Source organism: Urocampus carinirostris, chromosome 2 (genome assembly GCF_059441175.1).
Source record: "Urocampus carinirostris isolate Australia breed hairy pipefish chromosome 2, RoL_Ucar_1.0, whole genome shotgun sequence".
In the NCBI taxonomy this organism is placed as follows: Eukaryota; Metazoa; Chordata; class Actinopteri; order Syngnathiformes; family Syngnathidae; genus Urocampus; species Urocampus carinirostris.
In genome coordinates, this window is record NC_142350.1 from 43,856,931 (window position 1) to 43,875,834 (window position 18,904).

At 44.5% G+C, this 18,904-nt stretch overlaps 1 protein-coding gene across 1 annotated transcript; it reads left to right on the forward strand.

Moving 5' to 3' along the window:
* Positions 1 to 8,908: 8,908 nt before the first annotated feature.
* Positions 8,909 to 18,515, forward strand: pbx2 (pre-B-cell leukemia homeobox 2). The gene is made up of 8 exons (XM_088326613.1): positions 8,909 to 9,239; positions 10,446 to 10,519; positions 12,396 to 12,640; positions 15,458 to 15,648; positions 16,224 to 16,359; positions 16,435 to 16,576; positions 17,919 to 17,998; positions 18,072 to 18,515. The coding sequence occupies exons 1-8, from the start codon at positions 8,941 to 8,943 to the stop codon at positions 18,153 to 18,155; spliced, it is 1,251 nt and encodes a 416-aa protein (XP_088182739.1). The 5' UTR covers positions 8,909 to 8,940; the 3' UTR covers positions 18,156 to 18,515.
* The last annotated feature ends 389 nt before the right edge of the window (positions 18,516 to 18,904 follow it).

Consider the following 18,904-nt stretch of genomic DNA (forward strand, 5'->3'; position numbering starts at 1 on the left):
CAACGCATTGTGTTAGACACGGTGATATGACCTCTGAGAGTTTCCTGTGGTGTTTTGCAGGGCTCAGTTCTTGGTCCCTTTCTTTTCAGCATTTATATGCTCCTGTCAGGTGACATTATTCACAAGTATAATATGAGTTTCCATTACTATGCAGATGACACCCAACTGTATCTACCAATGGAGGAATCGGCTCCACTAAGTTGTGGAAATTTCGAGACCTGCCTCACTGAGATAAAAAGATGGATGTCACTTGAGTTCTTGCGCCTCAACCCTGAAAAGACTGAAATGTTAATTATTGATCCCTCTCAATGGTGTGACTTGTTCTCAAACACAGCTTTAAACATTTACAAATGTATTATCACCCAATGTGAGTTGGTCAAAGGTTTAAGCGTCACATTTGACTCTAATCTGTCCTTCCAGTTACATGTTAAGAATATTACAAGAACAGCGTTTTTCCATCTTCGTGACATTGCAAAAATCCACCCCATGCCATCATTGATTACTGATATATACTACTCTCAGGGTTCCCGAAATCTAGCATCAAAAGTCTGCAGCTGGTACAAAATACTGCAGCGAGGCTTTTAACTAGGACAAAAATAATTGATCAGATTACCCCGATTTTCGCTGACCCGCATTGGCGCCTTGACAGTTTTTGACAGTTTTTTTGACAGTACGAAAGTTATTTTATTTCATCTATTTTTAATACGAGTCAATTCGTGTTTATTTGTACAGCCCTTAATCACAAGGCTCAAAGGGAAGTACGGACTACAGACTATTATTACACCAACCTCACATGAGGTAATCCCCTCTCCAGGATGACCAGGCCACAATGGATGTTGCAAGGGCACAAACAAACAATACACAGACATCATCGATATGAAATATAGGTCATTCATAAGATATAGAATATAAGTGTGCCGTAGGCCCATATTGAGACAGTTCCACTGAGGTTTCAGATGATGAAATCTCAGGGGGCAAAGCATTCCAAGGCACCGGAGTAAAAATGTAAGACACTCTTGAACCTGCTGATTTCTTCTTGGTTCTTGGGATCACTGGTAGACAAGCATTTTCCGATCAAAGGCTCCAAGCAGGAACATGGGGGGAAATTAAATCTGAAAGATATAAGGGGGCAATTCCATACGCGATTTTGTATAATACCAACAGAACCTTAAAATCACATCGTAAACTGACAGGGAGCCAGTGCAGGTCAGCCAAAATCGAGATAATGTGATCAATTTTTTTTGTGTTAGTTAAAAGCCTGGTTGCAGCATTTTGTACCAGCTGCACACTTTGAGGCTAGAAACCGGAGAATAGTACATTACAGTCATCGAGACAAGAGGGAACAAATGCACAATCTCAGCATCAGACTGGGACAGAATGGGTTGGATTTTTGCAATATCACAAAGATGGAAAAAAAAACCTGTTCCAGAAATACTGTTAGCATGTAACTGGAACGACAGATAAGAGTCAAATGTGACACCCACATTTTTGACCGACTCATATTGGGTGATATTACATTTTTAAATGTTTGGAGCAGTGTTTGAGATCAAGTCTTGACATTTAGATGGATCAATAATTAACATTTTAGTTTTTTCAGGATTGAGGCGCAAGGAGTAAAGTGGCATCCATCTCTTTATCTTAGTGATGCAGGCCTTGAAATTTCCACGATTTAGTGGGGCAGATTCCTTCAAAGGAAGATGCAGTTGAGTGTCTTATACATAGTAATGGAAATTGAAATTATACTTGTGAATAATGTCACCTAACGGGAGCATATGAAAGCTGAACAGAAAGTGATCTCAAGTCAAGTGAGTCAAGTCAAGTCATGTTTATAGCCCTTAATCACAGGAAGTCGTAAAGGGCTGCATAGTCCACAGACTGTTGCAGACTACAGACTATTATTAAACAATCCCCTGATACAAAACATACATGAAAGTAAGGAAAAGCTCAAAAGATCACATATTGCTCAGAGACTTACCTGAAAATCACATAGATGACACAACACAGTAACGAAAAGAAGCACTAAGCACCAAGAGGATCAACTTACCAACAAAGATTAAAAATCATTATGTTCTGAATATCATGGTTCCTTCTTGGACATCGTGAACCGTCCGGATCATATCACCGTGTCTGACACAATGTGTCCCATCTGAGAGGTAGGCTACGAACCGTAAGAGGACAGTTCCTGAGAGACCAATCCATTTTTCCAGCCGATCTAGGAAGACATTATGGTCCACTGTGTCAAAGGCAGCCCTGAGATCCAGCAGCAGCAACAGTAATGAAGCGCCAGATTCCATTGGCAGGAGAATATCGATGGCTTAACCAGGGCTCTCTCAGCAGAGTGATTAGCCCTGAATCCTGACTGCATATATTCAAAAAGATTATTATTAGACATAAAAATCGTTCAGCTGCTGTGCCACAACTTATACAAGTACTTTAGAAGAAAAATAATGTTTCTACTTTTCACGTGTTGACTATCACAGGAGGTTTTTGGAAAGCGACCTCTTATAAAATAATAGTTTAGAATAGCCAATGCAGAATGCAGAACACGATGCACCATGCAAATCAGTCACATACCTGTCAACCTCCAGGACTCCATGCCCTTACAAAATGTTGTATTTTCCCTTACAAAGTTAAAAATAATCTTACACCATATTTTTTTCAAACTTGTTTATTTATGTAGTTTAACATGTTATATTGTACATGTGTTTCTTTATATCATATATATTGTTAACATTTTGTTGTGAGATACTGAATTTCTCGACATGAATGAGGTTTATTATAAAAAAAGTTACAAAATTAAGTAGCTTTGACTGTCATGGACCAGAACAAGCACTCGGATCCAATAGCGTCAGTTAAAGGATTTATTTGGACAAGGTTCGGTGGAGCAGGCTTAGGACGTCGTCTCTTGGTAGCCGAAAGCCTCTTTGGACGATATGGCAACTCCGTGGTGAAAACGCGTGACGAGTAACGTAGCAGGTAAGTCGGTGGCCGGGACGGAAGAGTAGATCGTAAACTTTTAACAGACAAGGGTCAGGCAACGAGAATCAGACTTGGAATACACAAAGGGATCGTGGTACCTTGAATGTTGGAGGCTCACTCAGGGAAACGAGGAGTACACTCGAACGTCCATCTCTGGACGCTGACAGCTTATGTAGAAAGCTTCCACCAATCAGGAAATCGCGTTCCAGCACACCAGCTGATTACCTCAGGTGGCTCCAGTTAGGTAATCACGACAGAACCCCCCCCTCAAGGGACGGCTCCAGAAGTCCCCCAGGGAAAAAAAAATAATCCAAACACGTCACATGGAAACACCGGTAATCCGAGGAACAAAAGTCACAGGCCAGTTACAAATAATCCCCCAAAACCCAAAATACATCACCAATAATCCAAAATGGAGGGCCCAGAGGTCGTCCGATGAACCCCAGAAGGTCACCATCACACCTCAGAATTCTTCCGAGTGAATAGACACCCCTTCGTCCGCATCTGAAGGGGCGGTAGCGGGTGGGTCCGCCGGTGGAAGGGTAGCAGCGCCGGACCTACGACGACGACCACGGCGTGGCGCTGGTTGGTCAGGATGCAGTCGATGGAATTCTGCCACAAGAGATCGGTCCAGGATCTGCCTGCTGGGAATCCATGATCTCTCCTCCGGACCATATCCCTCCCAATCGACCAAGTACTGGAAGCCCCGACCCCTGCGTCGGGAGCGGAGCAGGCGGCGCACTGTATAGATAGGCTCCCCGTCCAAGGAGCGTGGAGCCGGGGGAGGAGGTGGAATGGGTGCCAACGGGCTCTGGCTGACGGGCTTGATTCGGGAGACATGAAACGTGGGGTGCACTCTCATAGATCTTGGTAGACGGAGACGGACTGCTGAGGAGTTGATAATTCTTACTATAGGAAACGGGCCAAGATACCGAGGAGCCAGTTTCCTCGACTCAACCTTCAGTGGTAGATCAGCCGATGCAAGCCACACCTTCTGGCCCACCTGGTAATTCGGAGCAGGACTCCTCCGTCGATTAGCCCCGACTGAATGAGCCTTGCCTGCCCGAAGGAGTTTGGCCCGAGCACGAGCCCAAGTTCGCCGACAGCCATATACGCACTGGAAGGGGGACATTCCCGTGGAGGAGCTAACCAAGGAATTGTGAGCATACTCCACCCATGCCAATTGCCGAGCCCAAGACAACGGTTCACTAGAGACCATACAGCGAAGTGCCGTTTCCAAATCTTGGTTCACTCGCTCAGACTGACCATTGGATTGAGGGTGGAACCCCGATGAGAGGCTGACTGAGGCACCCAACAGACGACAGAACTCCTTCCAAAACGCGGATGAGAATTGGGGACCCCGGTCAGAAACAATGTCCAGAGGGATGCCATGGAGGCGGAACACATGTTGCTGGACTATCAATGCAGTTTCCTTGGCGGAGGGGAGCTTCGGTAGTGCCACAAAATGGACCATCTTACTGAACCGGTCCACGATAGTTAGTACAGTCGTCATCCCCTCGGATACTGGCAACCCCGTCACAAAGTCCAAGGAGATGTGGGACCATGGGCGGCGGGGAACCGGAAGTGGATGTAACAGACCGGCCGGACGTTGGTGGGATGCTTTGTTCTGGGCGCACACTTGACAGGCGGAGACATATTCCCTAACGTCCTTGGCCATGGTAGGCCACCAGAAGCGTCGGGACAAGAAACTGTGAGTCCGAGCCGACCCCGGATGGCAAGAAAAGTGAGAATTGTGCCCCCATTGGAGGACCTCGGACCGTAAGGGTTCGGAGACGAATAGTCGACCCTCGGGACAGGAGCTGGGACCCGCCTGATCGGGTAACGCCTCTCTGACTCGGGACTCGATATCCCAGGAAACTGCTGCCACCATACGGGAAGCTGGAAGGACCGTTGCGGGACCCTGAGGTGTTTCATTGGAATTCTGGAATTGCCGGGAGAGCGCGTCGGGCTTCACATTACGAGATCCGGGTCTGTAGGACAGAGTAAAGTTAAAGCGGGTGAAAAACAGAGCCCAACGTGACTGGCGAGGGTTGAGCCGCTTGGCCGATCTAATATATTCTAAGTTCTTGTGGTCAGTCCAAACTATGAACGGCACCGTTACCCCCTCCAACCAATGCCGCCATTCCTCCAGGGCTAGCTTGACGGCCAACAACTCACGATCCCCCACGTCGTAGTTGCGTTCGGCCGGGGACAACCGCCGGGAAAAGAAGGCGCACGGGTGCATCTTCTGGTCCTTGTCAGACCGCTGGGACAGGACAGCACCCACTCCCACATCTGAGGCGTCCACCTCCACTACCAGTTGGCGTGCAGGGTCAGGTACCTGGAGTATGGGGGCTGTAGAGAAATGAGTTTTTAAACGGTTGAAAGCTGCATTAGCCTCGGAAGACCACCGAAATGGCTCTCTAGGGCTGGTAAGAAGCGTGAGGGGAGCTGCCACCGAACTGTAGTTCCTGATGAACCTCCGGTAGAAATTGGCAAAACCAAGGAATTGTTGGAGTTTTTTCCGAGACTCAGGGACAGGCCAAGAGGTGACTGCTGATACCTTGGCAGGATCCATCTGAAGGGTCCCCTCCGCCACGATGTAGCCCAGGAACGAAACTGTCTTGGCGTGAAACTCGCACTTCTCTGCTTTAACAAATAAAGAGTTCTCTAGGAGACGACGGAGAACCAGCTGGACATGTTTTCGGTGTTCATCGAGGGACTTTGAGAAAATTAAGATATCGTCCAGATACACAAAAACAAAACGATTAAGCACATCTCGTAAAATGTCATTTATCAAGGATTGGAAAACGGCTGGAGCATTGGTTAATCCGAACGGCATTACCAGGTACTCGTAGTGACCGGTGGGTGTGTTGAATGCTGTCTTCCACTCATCACCCTCCCGGATACGGACTAAGTGGTAGGCGTTGCGCAGATCAAGCTTGGTGAAGATCGTGGCCCCCTGTAGAAGCTCAAATGCAGAGGCAAGCAGAGGCAAGGGATAGCGATTTTTAACCGTGATTTCATTAAGGCCCCGATAATCTATACAGGGCCGGAGTGACCCGTCCTTCTTTCCCACAAAGAAGAACCCCGCCCCCGCAGGAGAAGAGGAGGGTCGAATGATACCAGCCGCCAAGGCATCGGAAATGTACTCCTCCATGGCCTTCCTCTCGGGAATGGACAGGGAGTAGAGGCGGCCCCGAGGAGGAGCGGACCCTGGCAGGAGATCAATCGCGCAGTCATAAGGTCTATGAGGGGGCAAGGAAGAGGCCTTAGCTTTACTGAAGACCTCCCGTAGGTGGTGGTAACAGGCTGGGACCTTGGACAGATTGGGTGGGGCCCTCGTGGAAACAGGATGATTTGGGTAAGGAGCGGCTCGCAGACAGGTTTGATGACAGTCCATGCCCCATTCAAGTATCGACCCAGTGCGCCAGTCGAAATGGGGGTTGTGTTGCACCAACCAAGGATGACCCAGAACAAGGGGTTGGTTGGGGGAGTGAAGTAAATGAAATCGGATCTTCTCTCTGTGATTTCCAGACAACTGTAGTTCTATGGGTTCAGTTATTTGGGATACGGTGCCTAATAGGTGACCATCCAAAGCCCGAGCTGATACCGGGTTAGGAAGGGTTTTAACAGGTATCCCCATCTTGTGTGCGAGTGACAAATCCAGGATATTTGTTTCGGCGCCAGAATCGATCAGGGCATGGAAGGGCTGAGATGAACCGGAAATAATGAGATTTGCCCGGAGAACAGGTCTATCAGTTTTGGGGAACGATACTAAAGCCGAGCTCAATCGGACGTCCCCTATATCCGACGAGCGTTGGCTTTTAACGGACAATTGACCACCCTATGTCCCTGGCCGCCGCAGTAAAAACATAGCCGTTCGGAACGCCTTCGCTGGCGCTCTTCGACGGAGAGAAAGGTGCGGTCCACCTCCATCATCTCATGAGGTGCGGTAGAAGTGGTTGGGGGGTTCGGTATCTTACTCATGTCTTGACTTTGCCTGGTGATGGATTGGCTGGGATCTTCTCTCTCTCGGCGTCTTGCCTGGACCCTACGGTCGATCCGGGCGGTCAGTTCGATAGCGTTGTCAAGAGTTACCGGAGGAGCGTGGGATACCAATTCGTCTTTGAGATAACCGGACAAGCTATGGAGGTAGGCGTCGACCAGCGCCTCTTCGTTCCAGTGACTCTGGGCTGCTAGAGTGCGGAAGTCAATGGCATAGTCGGCAATTGAGCGTCTCCCCTGGCGGATGTTCAAGATTGAACGAGCAGCATCGACTGATGAGGAACCAGAATCAAATACTTTAATCATTTCCTGGCTTAGCAAACTAAAAGAGGTGCATGCTGTCGCCCCTCGTTCGTATTCTGCCGTTCCCCAAAGGCGGGCTCTGCCAGTCAAATGATTTATTACATAGGCCACCTTCGTCATTTCGTTCACAAAGGCTCGTGGTTGTAGATCAAAAATTAATCGGCAATTTATGAGAAAGGGGCGGATCTGGGCGTGCTCTCCACTGAATCTCTCTGGCGAACCTACTCGTGGTTCAACACTGCCGACCTGATCAGAAAGAGGCGGAACCGGATCTTGTGGTCGTGTTGCCGGGGAAGCTTCGCACTGTTGCTCAAAAAATTGTTGGTGACGTTGTACTTGCCGGACCAGTGTGGATACGTCATGGGCGATCTGTTGTACCGCGCCTTCGGTATGTAGTAGGCGCTGTAGCGCGGATTCCTGCTCGGCATTTCCGCATTTCTCGGAGGTGGGAAAAAATGACGCTGGATCCATTTTTTGGTTCGAGTGTTCTGTCATGGACCAGAACAAGCACTCGGATCCAATAGCGTCAGTTAAAGGATTTATTTGGACAAGGTTCGGTGGAGCAGGCTTGGGACGTCGTCTCTTGGTAGCCGAAAGCCTCTTTGGACGATATGGCAACTCCGTGGTGAAAACGCGTGACGAGTAACGTAGCAGGTAAGTCGGTGGCCGGGACGGAAGAGTAGATCGTAAACTTTTAACAGACAAGGGTCAGGCAACGAGAATCAGACTTGGAATACACAAAGGGATCGTGGTACCTTGAATGTTGGAGGCTCACTCAGGGAAACGAGGAGTACACTCGAACGTCCATCTCTGGACGCTGACAGCTTATGTAGAAAGCTTCCACCAATCAGGAAATCGCGTTCCAGCACACCAGCTGATTACCTCAGGTGGCTCCAGTTAGGTAATCACGACATTGACGTTCACTATAGAAGGAAAAAATACATTGCTAATATAATTAAGTAGAATAATATTCAAACTATTAATTCATTTTCTGCATTAAATTATTGTTGGTAATATACTGATTAAAGGGATAACCACAAACCAGTCTTTTTTCATATTCCCTTTTATACTTCCTTTTTTTCTTAACTTCTTTATACAACAATAATGATTCGTAATATAATCCATCAAAGCAAGTGAGCCGTTTGAGAGCCGGCTCTCTTTAATGAATTGGCCGAAAAAGCCGGTTCTCTAAAAAGAGATGGACTTCCTTTCACTACATAACTACCACATGAAATCCGATGAAGATGCATGCGCACAGTAGCATCAAACCTCTCGCTTCGTTTGCAACGAAAAAAAAACGATACAGAGATAGAGGCTACCGTGGCGAACTCGTTTGACTTGATTGATTTGCCGTTTCGTCATAGTCGGTGTATACCTGACGGTACCCATAATTGACAAATTTGCGTTTAGCCGTAGTGATTTTCTTGTATGTCGTACACGTCTTAAAATGCATAATAAACGTACCGGTACGTATAGGTTGACAGGTATGCAGTCAAGTAGCGAGACAGTGTAGACTACTGTATTCGCTGCACGGTGAACCGCGTAATAGCGAGGGAGCACTTTTATACCCAGTTGGGCGGGGGGAATAAACATTCCTCGGGAACGATAGTGAGTGTTGCAATTCCATGCCCCGCCAGGGGGGAGGCTCAAATGGCGGCGCCTTCCAGCTGGCGGCCGCCTGCTGGGCGCCTGGTGGCACTACTGGTGCGCTCCTTACGCGGTGGCTCAGTCGGGCTGCAGCCGCCGCCGAGGCCGCCGTCGTCGCCTCCGCTCGACGAGATGTTGCAGCAGCAGCAGCAGCAGGCCCCGACGGTCAACGGGGCTCTCAGCGGCCACCCCGGAATGCCGCCGCCGGAGAACGGCGCCGAGAACGGCCGGCGGGACATTGGCGACATCCTCCAGCAAATCATGACCATCACCGACCAGAGTCTGGACGAGGCGCAGGCTAAGTCAGTCGGCCTTTCCCTGCGATCCATTCCAACTGTTATGGAAAAAAGTTTAAATTAGAAGTTTTTAAAATCAATTTCTTGTTTTTATCTGCGTGCAATTGTTTTCATTCCAGCACAAATTGCTTTTGCAAAACGTCAACACGCTCTGATTAACTCAAGACTATTTCGACTTCGTTTTTGTTTATTTTGTTTTTTTGCTAGCTGGGTAGTAGCATAGAAGCTATGCTATATTAACTAAATAGCTAGCGGATGGTGGCCGTCAATCGGCTTTCAACCCAATTAAATCTTAGTTTTCATTTATTTTGTCGACGACTAAGGACATTTTTTTTTTGAAAATATCTGTCATATTTTTAGCTTTTTTCAGTCCTCACCACTGGTGCCACGGACCGTCGCCGACCGCTAGCTGCAAGCTAACAATGCTAACGTAGGCAGTGCCCCCGCCGTAGTTTTTCTCATTTTGTTATTTGGACACTTTTGACTAAAAGTACCTAAACATCAAACATTCTGTTCGTTTAGCATTCATTTATCGTTATGTCGCTGTTAAGTTTGACGATACGGGCTTGCAGTTGCCTGCCTACCAAACCACTACATTTCAAAACACGAGAAATGAGAAAAGATAAACAAAAACAAACCCAAAACTTTAGTAATAGTTTAGGGTGGGTGAAAACTACATTTTAATTCTGGATTTATAGATTCATAGGCCTTTAGTTTAAGATCCAACGATTGTCTAATTAGTGTGAAGTACATTGTAAAGCGCTTTGGGAGGTCTTCATTGACTTGAAAAGCACTTAATATATGTAAACCATTTACCATTTAATCATCTGCAGTCCTTCTAGACATCTTGCGATTAAGGGCTATACAAATAAATATGACTTGACTTACCCCGAAACTGACTTCGCTATTGTTTGTTTAGCATACCTGTTAAATGCTTCTTCACCGTGTTGGTTTTATCCATTCTACAAATTGGCCTTAGTCTGAGTTCTCGATCTCAATTAACATTTGCTGCAAGTGTCGAGCCAAAATCCTTCATTGTTCTTCTTAATAACCCTTTAGCAGAATCAACAAATCCTCAGAGCAGATTTGAGCTGATATTTCTTATTTGGTGACCACTCGAGCTGTGATCATGTATGGATAAACTGGTTAAATATGCTTCCTTGTAATGATTTTGCAGCGTTTAACATCAATTTTATTGTCTTTGTTTTTCAGGAAACACGCGCTTAACTGTCACAGAATGAAGCCGGCCTTGTTCAGTGTGCTGTGCGAGATTAAAGAAAAGACGGGTAAGCGATGGACGCTTGTTTGCGTCGACGGCGTTAGCAGGTTGCTTCCACCCACTTGTGTCATGTAACTCCCAAAACGTATCGTGAGAAATATTCCACAATGACAATCACAACCGCTCCCTATACAGTAAATCCATGGGATACAACATTAATCCATGCTTATGTGGGAATTGCCATATAGAGGGGGGATAGAAAAACTATGGGTTCCAAATCCTGGTGCGCATACAAAAATAACAAAAAGTATATAGCAAATACTACTTACGTGTAACATGTGTATATGACCAATTAAGTGTGGGGGGCATTGTTTGAAATGTCCATAAATAATATTTACACTATTATGTATCTTTTAACAATTTCAGGGCTTGGTGTTGCCATGTATTCTACTAAAGTGACATTGTTGTGGCCTTGGAGAGAAAAAAACGTTGTTGGAGGTAGTTCAACCAATAGCATATCGGCATTCTCATGATTTGGTGATGCGAAACCAATAGCAGATCTACATCTTATATGATGTTGACAAATAGCAGACATGCGTTTTGGAGACATAACTCATCATATGCACTAAAGGTTTTTGGTCACGCACAATTTTTTGCTGATGTGGTATAGTTTCTAAAATGTCGTAATGATGGGTCAAAAAAGCAACTTATCCCGCATTGTAAAGTGAAAATGTCACTAGTGGTTTCTCTGTATCCTGGGGCTCAACTGTACCCTAATTTTGGAGTCCTGAACTCATACAGCCTGACCAGAATGATATGACGCAGCGCGATATTTTCAATCCTTGGCTTTCACCCACAAGGCCTGTCCCTCCCAGGAGGTGTGGGAATTTCTCAGGGGTGGGCGTGTGTGACCTCATGGATTTTTTGGGGGGCTCCAAGAATAATGCGCAATTGCGCCCCACTACGTTAAGTGCAGCAGTGCTCTCATTGACAGAGTGTGCGCTCATGGTGAAGAAGTCTTGTTTACAGTTGGCACTCTGCACAAAGTGGGAAGTGTTGACACAAAGTGTAGCAGACTCTCAGTTACACTATGTAAACAATATTGAACACAAATAAGACAGGCAAACAGAAACGCTTTATGCCAAAGCCCCTTTTTAAATCCAAAACGCGGAAATTTGACAAAGCGTGACGACAAGCAAGGGAAAGATCAGTGTGCTTTGGCAGCGGAGAGCATGGAGCCAAATATATTAAACCATCACTTATGGATTACACCCCAATCAAGCTGATAAGCCGCATTAGTTTTTTTCTCTTTGTATATTTTTTTTAACGTGCCAAACAAATGCGCAGGTTTGGCACCAGCCATGGTGCCTCGTCATCACCTGAAAGTTGCTGTCTCCTGCCTCAAATTTCCCTTCGAAAAGCTGTGTACATTTTGCAAAACGTGCATAAGACAGCCATTAATACAGACATAATTTTTAATTGAAACAACCTGCACTGATTAGATTACATATTTTTTGTTTTGCTGGTTAAATCATTTTTATATTTAGTTTTTTAGTTAATACTGGTGATCAGTTTGGATTATTATCTAAATTTATTATTCAGTACCAAATGGTTTGACAGGGCCAGTCAAAAAATGTTATGTTGTGTTTTATTTTTGAATTTCAGATGCACTTCTAATCTTGCTGTTACTGTTAATAAAGCTATTCTTTGTGATAAGTTGTTACATATTTATTTCTCATTTTGTCCTCTTCTACGGTGATGAAGGCGTTTTGCGGGGGGGTACGTAAAACAATTTTAATGATCATTCTATTTTTAGCTGCGGGTGTGCTGTTGGCTTGGGGGGCGCGAGAAGTTTCCTTCTTCCTACGAGAGCATGACCGGAAATAATTGTGAAGCATTGAGTTAGTGTAACTTTCTGAGCTTTCCTGTTTTTTTGTGGGCAGGCCTGTCCATGAGGAACAGCCAGGAAGAGGATCCCCAGGACCCCCAGCTTGTGCGCCTGGACAACATGCTTCTGGCGGAGGGCGTGGCAGGCCCAGAGAAAGGCGGAGGGGCCGCCGCAGCCGTTTCAGCCGCCACCAGTTCCGGCGGCATGTCGCCCGACAGCTCGCTCGAGCACTCGGACTACAAAAGCAAACTGAGTCAGATCCGTGGAATCTACCACACAGAGCTGGAGAAATACGAGCAGGTACTGTGGCGCTGTCGTCTGAGCAGTCATAAGGGCTGCGACTAACAAATATTTTATTCGTCAAATAGTCACTGACTATTGTACCGAATTACAGACGCTCCCCTACTTACAAAACTTCGAGTTACGAACAACTTTACATAGGAACCTTTTTTTCCGGATGTCAAAATATATCCAGACATTGCTGTAAGTTGGATTTTGTATTGTGTGCACCATTTTCCGAGTAGAGGACAGTGCTTTAGTGCTTTTATCCGCCGTGTGGCACTGTGAGAGGTCATATAGCATCCACCCTGAAGAACAAATCGGGCTTCTACTTCCTGTGTAATGTAAACACACTGTACTGTATCTCTAAGAACTTCGTTTTATTGTTTAATAACTCGTGCATCCATTCGATATGGAAGGTGTAAAGCTAAAAGACGATGCGAGCTGTTTCATTTGAAATGAAAGTGGAATATGGAGGCTTGATGCAGTCCAGACATTGATTGGATCGCGTTTTTTTTCGTCCACTTTTTACCACGGAGGAGGAAGTCGCCTAAATCTTCCAAAAGTTAGTTAAACTAGGAGTCTCAAAGGGCTTCACAGACCACAGAATGTCAACGCCTAATGTATAGCTTAGTTTTTCAGTACTATGCTTTATCATTCAGCCTGCTTTGTAACGTTATAGAGCATATTATTTTATTAAACTTTTTTTTTTCGTTTCAAAACAATAAAGGTTATTTATACAAGCTTTAAACATACTTTTATAAACCTTAAGCTTACAAAATGTAGCACTGAAGCAACTAACGAACAAATTCAACTTACAAACGCTCTCGTTTGTAAGTGGGGCAGCGCCTGTAGTCGAATCATCAGATAATTATCCATTCTTATATTAGTGCGAAGTTTATTTCATGATGCGGCAAATGATACAGAAGAACACAAGAAAAATGGGTGCAATGAAAAAAACATCTTTGATTGTACATAGTCCAGATTGGTATGAAAATGCACATCTTAAACCAATTAGGCGCAGTGCTCAGTGAGATGAGCCATAAATAGATAAACCTCTGTCCATTTTTTAGGTACAGACAAATAAATAATACAATAAAATCAAGTTAACATTTTTATCCCTAAAAACCAGGAACAAGCTCATTAGCAGCAGTAGAACAGTAGTTAATACAAATGTAGTCCACATTTTGTGAAGTACATTCAGTGTTAAACTGCAAAATCTGTAACAATAGTTCTGTATTCTCAACAGTTTGAAATCAAACGATTTTAATTCCTGACATTTGTTCTACAGACTGTGTGCATTTGATTTCAAATACGTTTGTCAGGCACAGTGGCATAACACAAGTTTTCTAAAGCAATAAATACGCATATAACATGTTCAATGCATGCCATCAAAACTGTATTTGCTTGAGTGTTACTTAAGTCTTATTAAGGCGGGTCGCACTCCATTTCGTTCAACTTTACAACGTGATTTCTCTTTAAATGCATCACCGGTATACTGTCATGATACGCAAGGTCTTTTTATTTTTTAATCAATTAATTTTTTAATACTTTAATCCAGTTTTTCAAAGTCTTAAAAATGTGAACAGGGCAGCACAGCGGCGCAGTGGTTAGCGCGTATGCGGAACAGCTCTAAGGTCATGAGATCGAACCTCCTGTGTGGAGTTTGCATGTTCTCCCCGTGCTTTCGCGGTTTCCTCCCACATTCCAAAAACATGCATGTTTAGGTTAATTGGCTAGTCCAAATTGTCCCTAGGTGTGAATGAGCGAGTGGGTGTCTGTCCCTGTGTGCCCGGCGACTGGCTGGCAACCGGTTCAGGGTGTCCCCTGCCCACTGCCCGAAGATAGCTGGGATGGGCTCCAGAACCCCTGCGACCCTACTGAGGATAAGCGGTGCAGATAATGGATGGAAAAATGTCAACACATTAATTGGTTCCAAAAAAAAATTAATTTGAAAAGATTTAGTTAAAAAAAGTAATGTTTTAATGCAACATGATAACAAAAATTCTTTATGTAATTGAGTTAGTAGTTAACTGCTAGTTTTGACTGAGGACCCATGATGTACTGTAACCATGCTTTTTATTTATTGTTTTCCATGTCTAAAACTTAGGAGAGTGCTCTGTCTAGAAAGTTTTCAACTGGACTAAACCGTAACTTAAAAAAATAATAATAAAAAAACCATTTGTTTAAAATTGCCTCTAATTCACGTGGGGTTTTGTTTGTTTGAATTGTGGGGTTTTTCTTTTGTCGATTTAATCTTACATTTGATTCAAAAAGGCTTTAAAAGTCTTGAATTTAACTTGCCTTAAGCTGTAGGAAACCAGAAAGACGCTATTGGGCATGAATGACTCAGCAAAGATTCTATTCATGTAAGATGGCTCACACTGTTGAAAAAATGTGTCGGGCGACAATAGTTACCAATGGAACTTTTTAAACATTTTGGGGGGATTATACATACAGATTTGTCTCTAAAGTATTTACATAAATATACTTGCGATTTACTCAGGATCTAAAAATCATATGTGTTGATAAATGCTCACGCACGATTGATAATCAGTTAAGTAAATCGCGTATATATTTGCAGATCTGCAAAATACATATTTCACACCGGATTCCTTTTCTTTTTTTTTTTTTTTTTTTGGGTCCTGGAGAAATTGGAAAGTTGGCTTTAAAAGTCCTTAAAAAGTGCTTGAACTTGGCTATGAAAAAGGTGTACAAACACTGCAAATTGCAAGGCGTCTATCACACTGATAATGTTTTAATTGATTATTCTCTCTATTGTCAGTAATGTCATTTTCGTCCGAGGTTAGCAATTTGACTGTTTTGCATTTGACACAGGCGTGCACCGAGTTCACCACGCACGTGATGAACTTGCTGCGGGAGCAGTCGCGGACGAGGCCCGTCACGCCGCGGGAAATCGAGCGCATGGTGGGCATCATCCACCGCAAGTTTAGCTCCATCCAGACGCAACTCAAGCAGAGCACCTGCGAGGCCGTCATGATCCTCAGATCGCGCTTCCTGGACGCCAGGTGAGCGCCATTTGTCATGGGAATTCCATCTGTTTTTCGAGAAGCTGCTTTTTCTTCTTTGGTTTGCTAAAAAGAGCTGGCTCTTTCAACTCCCCAAATGGTTGGACTAAGGCTGCAATTGGGACTATAAGCCAGGAGACGCGGACAGAGAGTAACAAAGTTCCAAATGCTGTGAGGCTGATTTGAAAATAAATCACAAAATAAGAAAAGGAACAAAAGAACAAAATATAAGAAAGAAATAGAAAGATAAAAAAGCTAAAAGTAGATGAATCAAATAGACTAAAAAAGGAAGGGAGAAATTGAAGTAAAAAGCCAGGAACAAAGAAACAAAAGAAGTAGAAAATAAAAGAAAAAATGTACACACGCAGTCATCCAAGATGGCTGCTGGTACTAATGTTGCCTGGATATAGATCAGGTGATAGGAACTATTAATCCTCAATACTCAATTTAAAGTCAACAAAACAAAATCTATGGGGCAAAAAAAGCATTTCGACCCATGTCACTAAGCGACATTGATTAGACGCTGTGCACCAGCCGCTCACCCTGCCGCCACTTTGTGTCCGCCCCTCCGCCAGGCGCAAGAGACGCAACTTCAGTAAGCAGGCCACCGAAGTGCTCAACGAGTACTTCTACTCGCACTTGTCTAACCCTTACCCCAGCGAAGAAGCCAAAGAAGAACTGGCCAAGCAGTGCGGCATCACCGTATCTCAGGTAAGCGACTTCAACGGCTCGAGACTTGACTTTTCATGACGTTTTGTGACTTCACGTGACCCCGTTGATCGGCAGGTCTCCAACTGGTTCGGCAACAAGAGGATCCGCTACAAGAAGAACATCGGCAAGTTCCAGGAGGAGGCCAACCTGTACGCCATGAAAAACGCTCTGGGGGCGCGTCAGGGCGACGACTCGCCACACACGCCTAACTCCACCGGTGGGTTCATTACCACATTTGCTTCGGGTTTATTATTTTCATTTATTTATGCATATAAATGGATCACTGACAGGGGTTTTTCAGGGCCGACACCCCTTATTTGTATTAAGAATAGGCTGATAACCGATATTTTGAGCCGATATTCGTTTTCTGTAAAACCTAAAAACTGGCGTACGATATTTTAATAATGAAAAGGAAACAAAGAATATCTGTTATAAATTTGAATACAATTTTGTTAGCACTCTGAATTCTCTTACAGAAGATAACTTCGGCGACGACAATTCGCCTGCCCGATAATATCGACCGTTAATATATATCTACCCTGGTTATATCCCTCAAGAGGGATGACCGACAGCAAGACAAACACATACAACAAAAACAGAGAAAAGGAAAGAAGTAGCAAAAAACACCAAAAATTTGACCATGGCCAACCCAAATACCTAAACACCCAATCAAGTTAGGCGCCTCAACACCCATGATGGTCATGCTTTCGTCCCTCCAGATAAAACGGAACACAAGAAAGCGGCCACGTCACTCTGGTCAGGGTGACACAACACACTCTTCTGTTCAACAGCAGGGCCCGACAGCTTTCACTGGTTTACCCCTGCCGCATCATACGGGTGCCCTGCCCATCCCTTAGAACGCGTCCAATCATCCCACTATCCTTTCACAACACCTCTCCACTTATTCCTATCGATTATATATATATATATATATATATATATATATGTGTTTGTTTCTAGTTGTTTTTGATTTTATATTAATATGTGTGTATTTATGGTTTATGAATCAATTTAGAAAGAAAAAAGCCTTCAACACAAAAGAAATAATTGCTCAATAGCAGAGGAAAAATAAATATGTCTCAACTCGTCACTTGGGTGGAGAAATATTTGTTTTTGTTTTTAAAGGAAACAAAACTTCATTTTACGGTTCTTCCTATTTATGAAGTTTAAAAAAATATTTTTTTTCTTTTGTAGGAAATGTCACGCTCATCAGTGTGTAATTTTCATTTTTGTGTTAAAGACGTGTCAAAAACTATTTGATTACATTTTTGTGTATGTGATCCAAGTGAGAGAAAAAAAAATCACTTCTACTATTGGTGTACCCACTCTGGCCATTAAGGGGCAGTAGTTGGCTGTAGCTCATGTAGCCTGGAAGCTAGCCAATGTGAGGTAATAACAAAGCTAACAAGCTATCTAACAAGTGCCTATTACGGTGCCAAAGCATGGGCGTGTTGAGGTCAAATGGCCAAAAGCTTCCCAAGAAAGTTGGCCATTTTCCTGTCGTATCCGAGAAAGTCGGCCATCTTGCCGTTACATCACTTTTTCTGTTTGCTTTGTAGGTTCGGGTTCGTTCTCGGCTGACCTTTTTTTGGGGGTCCCGCCTGTCAACGGGGAGACTGCTTACCAAATGGGAGTGCAGGTAAAAATGTTATATCAAAAAAAGCCATTTTAAGCTATCTTGAGCTTTTGGAATGTTTGTGTGCTGGCATCAGGGCAACGGAAGCTGGCAGACTCGAAGCTCTCCCACGCTGGGCGCCTCCCCTCCCCACAGCGACCAATCGGACAACTCGGACTGAACTAGCTCCGCCCGACCCCGCCAAAAAAAAAATGATTGACAGAAGGAATGATACTCCCCTCCTGGCCACCGGGTAGCGCCTCGTGTTCATCTTGTGCTTTTATTTGACTTACTGTTGGTTTGAGAGTGAACGTGGAAGTGGGTGTGTCATGCATGCAGGGTGTGACTGGATTCTTCATGTTAGCATCAGGGGGCGGCCATTTTGCCACGCCAGGCGAGAAGCTCCGCCCGCGTGGGGCGCAATAGATAAAATCCAAAGACTTTCTATCTCGGTTTGTGCTGTTTTTAACAGGCTGGTGTCGTCTTTTTTCATGTGTATTCTCTCTACCTCTTTTACAATAAAGACTGTGTGTATTCACAAGCTCCGCCCCCCAATTTGGAGTCACTGCCGACCGCTCACTATGCTATGCTAACTATACTTTTTAGTCGATTGCTGCTCAATCAAAAATCAACAACAAGAAATAAAGTCACATTTATTTTTGATGCCTTTTACTACAAAACGTTTTTAAAGGACTGCACAGGCCACAATTACATCATGCCTTGATCTTACATCCACATGTGGGCAAGGAAAAATTCAAAACCTCAACATGAGAAAATTAAACCTTGATAAGGGGGACACACAAGTAGTAATCTCCTTTCCAGGATGACAAGGCTGGTCGATTCAGACGTTGACACGCTTAAGGTCCAAACGCTGGTCCTCTTGACTCTTATCTCCTGAGGGAGAGCATTCCACAGCACCGGGCCTAGATG

Bases quoted from the DNA above. Each gene is read 5' to 3' on its own strand.
- pbx2 (XM_088326613.1), top strand. From the start codon at position 8,941: ATGGCGGCGCCTTCCAGCTGGCGGCCGCCTGCTGGGCGCCTGGTGGCA. The intron at 15,649-16,223 runs GTGAGCGCCATT...CCCCTCCGCCAG, and splicing joins TCGCGCTTCCTGGACGCCAG to GCGCAAGAGACGCAACTTCA. The intron at 16,577-17,918 runs GTGGGTTCATTA...TTTGCTTTGTAG, and splicing joins ACACACGCCTAACTCCACCG to GTTCGGGTTCGTTCTCGGCT.